At 37.3% G+C, this 9,610-nt stretch overlaps 1 protein-coding gene across 1 annotated transcript in view; it reads right to left on the reverse strand.

The window, feature by feature from the left end:
* The window catches only part of ALDH1A1 (aldehyde dehydrogenase 1 family member A1), a gene marked incomplete at its 5' end in the record, with an annotated part of 53,479 nt that extends 44,165 nt beyond the window's left edge, over positions 1-9,314 (reverse strand). Inside the window, 1 exon segment of the mRNA NM_174239.2 lies at positions 9,232-9,314. Within this exon segment, the coding sequence (NP_776664.1) occupies positions 9,232-9,297 (66 nt within the window).
* Between the last annotated feature and the right edge of the window lie 296 nt (positions 9,315-9,610).

Below are 9,610 nucleotides of genomic sequence, written 5' to 3' on the forward strand. Positions count from 1 at the left end.
AAAAATGGATTTGAGATAGAGCAAACAGAGTCAGGCTTCTCTGGTGGCTCAACAGTAAAGAATCTGCCTGCCAGTGCAGGAGACATAGGTTCAATCCCTGGTCTGGGAAGATCCCTTGGAGAAGGAAATAAGAACCCACTCTAGTATTCTTATCTAGGAAATCACATGGACAGAGAGGCCTCACGGACTATGGTCCACAGGGTCACAGAAGTTTCCGACGAGATAGACTTAGTGACTAAACAACAACAACAACAAACAGAGTCCAAGGGATTAGCCTAGACACCATTTAAACATTCCAGGCATGAGGTCTTAGGGCTTTAGAGAAGAGTGATGTATCAACATAGTCTGTAAATTATCAGTGATATACATTCTCCCCCAAACAGCAAGCCTTTGAGTATGAAAACAAAATTCGGCACAGATAATGAGATGAAAGAATCTGGCATTGTACTATCCTTTTCTTCCCCTTAGCTGTGGAGAATTTATTGGTAGGCACTATCTTGATCATCTTGTTCTCTGTTTTAATTTTATTCAGTTTATATATGCCTTACAGCCAACTGTGTAGCTGAATGTTTTTGAATAATCATCCTTCCTATAGTTATATAAAATGGTTATATGGAGATGTATAGGTTAATAGATGTTTACTAAAATGATTATAAAACCATTTTAGGTCTGTTGAAATGATCTATCCTGATTACAACTTCATTTTCCATTTGCTATTTGCCTTTAGCAAGTTTGGAGGGAAAGGGATCATGCTATAAAAGTAAAAAACAATTACTGGATCCTATTTAACCACTATATTAACTATATTCTAATTATGAAGTTTGGACTCAGGATACTTTTGAATAATATATATGTGCAGTAGACTCCAAGTTCACAATACTGATGGGAAATTATAGATGCCTAGGCATACTCTTAAACTTCAAGTGCTTCTTACTTGGGGAAACAATCAATGGAAATGTTGAGGCAACTTAATAATTGATTTTTACTCTTTAAATTTTAGATATGTCAGATTGTAAGAGATACATTATATAAAGTTTGATTTAAAAAAAGAAAATGGCTGTTTCCTGAATGTAGTTTAGTGTCCAAGAATAAGTCATAATTTTGAATGAAAGAAAGCCTTTCCTGAGGAAAAGTTCGTATATCTTAGTGTGTTTGGTATAAAGCTACAATTCTAAATAAATAGGCACTTTCCTCAAAATATGACTGGTTTAGATGAAGTTAGATTTGTCTAATAGGCAAATAAAACCTATTAGCCTTATCTGCTGAGATTTTGAAATCCATTGGCTTAAAAGAGAAGCCCTGATTCCCTCCAGAAGTCTCTTGGGGTGCCCCAAATTCATCTGATCTATGCAGGACTGCAACTGGGCCAGCAGCTCTGGATGCAGTAAGAGAAGCCAGCGCTGTCTTGGTGGCAGAGAGATTTTAACAGATCACATTTTCAACGCACAAAGAATCTCTTTTAAGTCATGCCAAGAGTGAGGAAGGGTGAAGGGATTCTCCATTTTATGTCACCTGTGTGAAATTCCAAACCGGACACCCTGAGTCTCGGCCACGTGGAATAATGGGTACAGTTGAAAATGTATAGGAAGTGCTGCATGTTGTAAATGTGTTAACTTTTCCCCCGCATTAGGAAACAAAAATGTACCAAAGACCCGGAGGGTGGGGAGTGGGGCAGGGAGAAAGAACCAAGATGGGAGCTAATGAGAGAGAGAGACTAAGCAAAAGTCAGGTGGGGGTGTTAAACATTTTAAAGTAACAAAGCTAGATCTTCTGGCAATTATTTTTAACCCAAACCCTGAGGCAGCAAAGCAAAATGTTGAGACTCAAAGTTAAAAAAAAAAAAAAAAAAAAAATCCAAAAGGAAATTAAGAAGGAAATAACAGATGGGAGGAAAATGCTTAACTGCAGTCAAAAGAATGAAAATAAAATGAGAGGGTGGCCAAAACAAAAGTAGGAGAAATAAAGTTTTTCCTTTTCATTTCTGTTTTATATTATACTCTGAGTTCAGTAACATAAGTGTATACTCTTTTCTTACTTGTCTTTGGAAGAGCCTTTTCATCCTTTTCAACTCAATCAGGGAAAAAGAAAAGATGCTGAAGCTTTTCTGATTTGAGCCACATCATCATTTTGTCCCACAGCTGACAAAAATACTCATCAATAATTTCCATACATTATGTATACCCTATATCAGAAGTAAGCTGCAGAAGCACTAGAAAGTTCTGTAAATATTTAATACTTAACAATACTAAGACCCAAAATATAATTGCTTGCATATATACCTTCCTTCTAAAGAAAGTGCCAAATGTAGAGCATAATTCAGCCGTTTGATATTTACATTTCTTTGACTTCTGAAAAAGTATTCGGAGAGCAGTGGAAGTGGTCAGTTAATGGACTCAAGGTGAGGGAGAGAGTTGTTCAGATAAAATTTTAAGAAGTGTGATGTTTATGCAAACGCCCAGTCAAGAAATTCACATTAATAATTCCAACATTACAATAAAGGCATCAGGTATAGATATTATAATATCAGAAAGTCAAATATTAGCAACATTTTACACACCTTGCAAGCAATGCTGGTATTTGTGGGAACTTTTGACAGACAGACTCACACACACTTACATACTCGCGCACATATATACTCAAAATGTATCACTATGATGAAATACAGTTTACACAAAAATTTACTTTTCTGATTTGCTTATTAGCAGTGGCTCTTAATTAAATGTTTAATAATGAAGTAATTATTGCTCATATTTTTTGGAACAGGGCTCAATATGGCCACTTCAATCTAATAAACGTATAACGCATTTGGCCACAATTATAATAGCATCATGAATACCCAAACCACCACCACTCTATGCTAGATAATTGCCACTTTAAGAGAAGTGCATGGCCATTTTATCAATGCTAGTATTCCCAGGAGGGTTCTTTTATGCTGCTCTGTGTTATATCATCCCATAGATTACCCAGGCCATTTTAGAGATACTAATCTAACTTTGGGTTGCTCTTCAAATGAGTTGTTTCTCATACTCTTCAAGAGTTTTTCTCACCCCACCCCCTTATTCTGGCAAGTAGTTAATGACAAATATGTGAAGTCCAGTTTAAGGAAACCCTGTGAACACTGGTTCTGAGAGCTCTTACGAAATGGGAATAACATCCTCTTTTAGGCAATGTGCTATTTACTTTAGGATTTTGTTGATAAGATTTTCTTAAAGCTAATCAGGTGTCTGAGAACAAAACAGTTTGCCAAGACACAGTCTTCAGAGATGAGTTAAATATTACATTCTTAAAGAAGGTTTATATCCCAGGAAAAAAATCAAAGTTGGTTCCATCACTGGCTCGTGGCCATGATCTAGTTCTTGCAGGACTTGGCACTTTCTGAAGGAGAAAATAAATACTTCTGACCTGGCTGGGTGTGAGTGGACTTTCCTATTTCTCCCAGAAAGTGTGACAGCCACTTTCTGGGAGAAACAGCACGTCAGGTCCCTAATTCAATGGTGACCACCGTGTAGGCAAAGTTATAACGCTGACTCAATGCTTTTCGACAATTGCTGCTGGTCAATAAACCATGCTTTAAGTAGCATCAACAAATCCTAGAAGTCTATTAGAAATCCAGAATACCAGATCTCACCTCAGACCTACAGCATTGGAATTTGCATTTCAATATGGTCTGTAAGTGTCACTTACATAATTAAATTTGAGACTATACTGCTCTGGAGTATCTTCTTTCTACCAGTCCACCTGTTTAGGGATCTGATGTCCAAATCATCTCTCTTCTCTTATCATCCAAATTGCCATTCTCTCAGTCAGAGTAAGGAATGAATGATACAAATTAAGTAACAGGTGCAAAAGCACTTGTTAGAGACAATCTAATGAGATTCAAATATTAAATACTGCTATTTTCAGTGTTGAGGGGAAAAAATGAACTCTCGTGGAAAAGAATCAGATCTGAAATGAGAAGATTCAGCTCATTCTGTCTTTGCCTCTTAAAAGCTGTGTGACCTTGAACAAGTCACTTAAGCTATCTAAGCTCAGGTTCCTCAGCCTTAAAATGAGACATCTTCCCTATCTCCTTCCTGACAGTTAATTATGAACTTCAAATGAGACCAACAGATGAATGTAGTTTTGAACTGTGACAAGCAGTGCGAGCATTTGATTTGCTTACATTGGCAACTGAAAGTTTTTAGAATTCTAGGAATCATCTTGGGAAGGAGAGGGTTAAAAAGAGCCTGGACCAAGGAACTAATAAGTAAGTGCCAGGCACTTTCCACAAATTACCCTAATTCTCACAGCCACTTTCCAAGGTAGTCATTATTATTCCTAATTTACAGACAAAGGAACTGAAAGTCAAGGAGCTTAGAAGCTTGGCCAAGGTCATATCATTAAATAAGTAGAAGAGCTGGAAATCGAAGCCGGACTTATCTTGTTAAGCTACCTCACCTTGCAGCCATCCCGCTGTGTATTCAACTGCTTCCCAGCCAAGAGCAAACAAAATATTCCGTCAGTCAGAGGGGAGCTAAACGATCTCCCAAATGAAAGCAGTGGCACAGCACAGTCGTCTTTGTCTTGAACCTAGGTCCTGTCCTGTTCTAAGCACCCCTCAGTGGTTTGCTCCAATGAAACCCATCAGGCAGTCTGGCAGCAGCCTCATCTCCAGCCTTATCCATGCTCTCTCTTCCTCACTTCATTCCAACCATGGTCGCCTTTGGATAGTTCCTTGAATATACGATGCCCTTGTCCACAGATGTCCCTGCTGCTGTTCTTACCCTGGGTCTTTGTTTCCTCAATTCCATGGCCACCTTATGTCTGCCTCCCTCAGACTTCCCTTAACTGTCCCCTTCCTAAAGAGCCTTTCCCTGACACCTCATCCAAAGAAAGCTCTTCTCCTCATATTGTCTCAGCTTTCAGTTTTCTTCTTTTTAGTTTTCTTCCTACCCCCTCCAGGAATACAAGCTCCACGAGGCAAGAATCATTCTTGCTTTCTGATATCATAAGAACTATCATAAGAACAATTCGATGATTTGGTAAATAAAGGGATATAAAATGAGAGAGAGAGGAAGGGAAAAAAGGAGAAACGAGTGAAAAGAATGGGATATTTGGAAATGCATGTGGCCTGAATTTGTTTGTTTTAAGAATTTAAAGGGAGATGATGATGAAACACACACACACACAGACACACACAGACACACACACACACACTTTAAATTGTGCCTAGCACATAGTATTCAATGATTCATAAACCTTCTTTATCAAAAACATATATTTAACCTACATGGGTTAAGTGATAATACCAGAAAGCTGGGGAAATATAGCCTCCTCCAAAATTGATTATTTTATTATAAAAACAAATTTATAATTTTATTATTCCCTAGGAGTTGAAGAAATACAGTTCTCACAGGAATTGCACACCTGTGTCATAGTCTTCTACATCACAGCCTCTCCCAGCTCAAACCCCACCTTTTCAATCAAATTGGAAAGTCTGTTTGTTTCCAACCTTTCTTATTGTTCTCCACTTTTTCTAAATTGGTGGCAAACTTCCTCCTGTTGGCCTGGAAACAGCTGAGCAACAGCTGGAAAGGCTCATAGGCATGTCCCCTCCAGTAATCAGGACTGGACAAATGAAAGTCAGAATAAAGATAGACTAGGATGCCAGCAACTCCATGTCCCAAAGTAGTGATACTGGTCTTAGACGAGTCACTTGGGGTGAGGGCTGAAGCTGCCAGCATTCCAAGTCTAGCTTTGTCATTTACTGGCTGTGTAACTTAAGGAAAGTTACTTTGCCACTCTATTCTTCAGTCTCCTCAAATACAAAGCAGGAATAGTAACATCCTCATAGGGTTATTATAAAGAGAAAATAAAACCATCATAAATAACTAAAACAGTCATTGGCACAGAGTAAACACAATGAAACTTAACTATATTTCCTGTCTGTGTGAGTGTCTGTGTGGGTATGTGAAATGTCATTAGCCAATGAAGATCTTTTCTAGCATGAATAAGTCATTCATTATTGAATGAGTTACATTTAAGAGTCAAACTAAATATTTGGGGGTTTGATTCCTGTCTGAGAAAGCTTTCTTCTTGAATTTTCTATTTGTCTTTAAGGTAGAAAATAGTGTTGTAAAGGGAGAATGGAAAACAAAGATACCAAATCCTGTAAGAGAAAGTTCTTGATCCCTGAAATCCAGGATAAACCCTTGGAACTTAGTTCCAATGAAATCCTTGTCAGGTGGGGCATGACTGTGCAAGAAAGAGTGACAGAAAAGCTAGGGGATGACAATGAAGTGAGAAGAACCCTTGTGGGAAACAGATCTAGGAAAGGCTGAGTAAAAGAAGGTCCTGGAAAATTGGATAGAATTCAGAAAAATAAATCGGACTAAGATGGCTAATGTTAATCAATCACTTCCCATGTGTCAGGTACTATTTAAAGGACTTCATATACATTAAATGCATGTAATGCTTACTTCAACCTTAAGAATTCCCATTTCACATGTAAGGAAACCAAGGCAGAGAGAGGTAATGTAGTTTTCCCAAAGATCACACAATTTCCGAAGAACCTCATCCTTTAAAAGGATGAGCAGAGAGCTGGCAGAGAGAGAGTTTGTTTAGAACTGGAAATGGGGTGGGGGGCAGGGCACGGATATGAGGATAGGGACAGACTCTGAGTTTGAGTGCACTTATACTGATGTTACTGAGATTTTAAATTCCAAAAACTTTGGTATCATTTTATAAAGTATTTCTTAAACTGGGATCTCTGTTTTATGCACCTTAAAAAACAAAGTAGACTGTAAAGTCATGAAAGTTAGGCATCAATGAGATCTTTTGTTTGGACTAGAAGCAGTCTCAAGCTTGAGAGCATGTATAGATCTTCTACTGTAGTTGCAATAGTTTTTTGTTACTCAGTCTTGCTTGTCTCTTTCCTCCACCTTGCTCCAACAACCAACATATTCTAATGATAATAAACATGAACACTAAAATAGTGCAAGAAAAATAACGTAGTTTAGGGGCTTGCTATAGAAGGTAATTTCTCAGACACTATAAAATCCCTTATTTTGTTTGCAAGCAGGAAAGTTAGCTAATAACCATCTTTTTCCAACTCCTCTTGCAAGTGCAAATCCAATACAGTTCTTCAGTTAGGCACAGTAAAAAGAAAATGCAAAGGCATTTGAAAAAGCTCACCCATTTAGATTTAATTACATACATAACTGGTGTCCTCCCAAGTGTGAAAATGCTGTAACCAATAAATCAGACAATAAAATGCTATCTGAGTAGAACAGATTTATAGAGAAGATGTGTGAGCAATCGAAATTCACTGACTTGCTTGCATTGGGTATTTTTACCCAGAAAAGTTCTTATATGCAAGAGCAAATTCCTGCTCTTGGAATCTTGCCTCCTTTTGAGCACTTAGGTCAGTTAGTTTCCCTAGAGGGTGTTCTTGTGTAATGACTTTTAAATGAACAGGCTATATTAATCTTAAAATCATCTCTATATGTTAAAGAATCACTAGATCTGTGTTTGTATCTATATTTTGAGGACTATCTCATTTGTCCACTACTGTTTCTCACATGTTTAATTAATAACTACTTAATGAAGCTTAGTTCAGTAGAAAGAATATTTCATGTTAGAGTTTGCTGGAAATTCACAGACAAGGAAGACTTCAAACTTTTGCAAACCAAATTTTTAAAAGATGTGACATTCAGACTACCAGAAAATGTGACATTCAGACTATCAAAATATCTTCCCAGTATCATGGGGAAAAACAAAACAAAACTATGTTATAATAGTAAGGGGATAGATAACTCAATCATTGCCAGTGGTTTTGATCTTTATAAAACGAATGCATTTTTAAATGTATTTACTTTGGACTGAAATATCTTGCAAGTGACAAACAGAAAGTTGGGAAAACTGGAGTCTTGTTATCTGTTAGGCGTGCTTTTGCCAAGTGCAAAATCTTTGGAGGGTATAGTCTCATCACATTTTTCATGTTCCCATTTGGAATAAAATCAAACGGACAAAAAAATATTTTCCCTTTTAATAAAACCTTGTAAAACTAATACTTTAATACACTTTATAACTGTTGGTCAACCATGTTAAAGGCACAATCTGATCTCTGCAGACACTTTTCTATGGAAAAGAGCCAGTCAGCTGAACAACTTCCTCATTTGTTGTGCTTATGAAAATGAAAATTTAACAGACGAGAATTTCAAAACCATCCATGGTTACAAGTAAGGAAACAATAATAGCAGGACTTTATCATTAACTTACATACAGTGCTCTTGGAATTTCCTTGGTTAAGTCAGACAGCAAAGTGGCTCTCCCTGAGTGGGAATAGTTCCTTTCTTACTTTCCTTTCTGCACCACACCATAAAGCTCACTTCTTAAATGATCTTGGTTAGATTGGTTTTGTTATTTGTTTCTCTGAAAGTTCTAGGCTCTGACTAGAAAGCAGGAATGTAATAGTGTGAAACTGGCGAAGTTCAGAGATACTCTTGATTGACTTAAATAGGATCCATTTCCTCCTTCTCCCTAACTGTGGATTTTTAAGTCTGGGTCTGGCTCCTGCTCTTTTTTCTCTAAATATTTATTAGCTAACAATTACATGCCGGCTCCAATGGCAACAAATTTGGCTGAGAAATAAATAAGAAGGCTTTCTTTTCCCAAATATGCTAAATAATGCAAGGACCATGTAGTTTTTTGTAACTGGAGTTTTCCTTCATCCAATTATCAGATTCAGGTCTTTCAATTTCAACACTCATTTGACATATATAAAAATCATGTTACTTCAGTATGCTCTGTTTTACTTCACTATACTCTGTTTCTCTCTCTCTTTTTTATTTTCCTTTAAAAAAAAAAATGATTTCCCATTTGTTTGCCTGTTTCCAGTAAGTTTCTCTAGTAAGTATTTGCCTCTCTTGTATATGCTGGGTACTCTGCCTAAAGTTAATAGAACTGCTTAGTAAAGTCCACTGAATCCTGGCACAAGAACCTATTACAGTGAAGAGCATTCCTTTTACTTAGAAATATTTTAAGAAATAAATTTCTGAAAAGTTGCCTGATACAATTTAGAATTCATTATGTGATCAAGACACTAAACCCAGACCTGCATTTTGCAAGCCTTTTATTTTTATATTTGCAAAGGGCTCTCTACACCAGTTTACTTAAATTGACCTTTTGTGCTTTAAATAAATGTAGTTTTTATAAAGCTGAGGCAAAGCAGCAAGCAGAAGTTGTACTAACCTTAGTATATTTAAACTGCAAATTGGTGAGTGGGGCAGGTACGTCTGGCATGGCTGAGGACGACATTGCTGGTTCCGCTCCTGGAACACAGGTGACAGGCTCAGCGATTTGGTTCTGATAGAGCACTTGGCTTTATTTGTTCCTTTTTATCTGCTTGGGCTAAGGTTTATTTGCATACTGGGATATGATTGGATGAACAAACTCTGAGCAAAAAGAAAACGACACTACTTATTTGTAACACCTAGAGCAGGAAGCCCTTGACTTTAAACTTAAATCCTTAAGAAACCAGTGCTCCAGTATTGAAGCTGCGTCCGGAGTCAGGGCACTATTTGCAGACGAATTAATTTACAAAGCCGAAACCTGTGATAAGTGTAGGAAG

Source organism: Bos taurus, chromosome 8, assembly GCF_002263795.3.
Source record: "Bos taurus isolate L1 Dominette 01449 registration number 42190680 breed Hereford chromosome 8, ARS-UCD2.0, whole genome shotgun sequence".
Classification (NCBI taxonomy): domain Eukaryota; kingdom Metazoa; phylum Chordata; class Mammalia; order Artiodactyla; family Bovidae; genus Bos; species Bos taurus.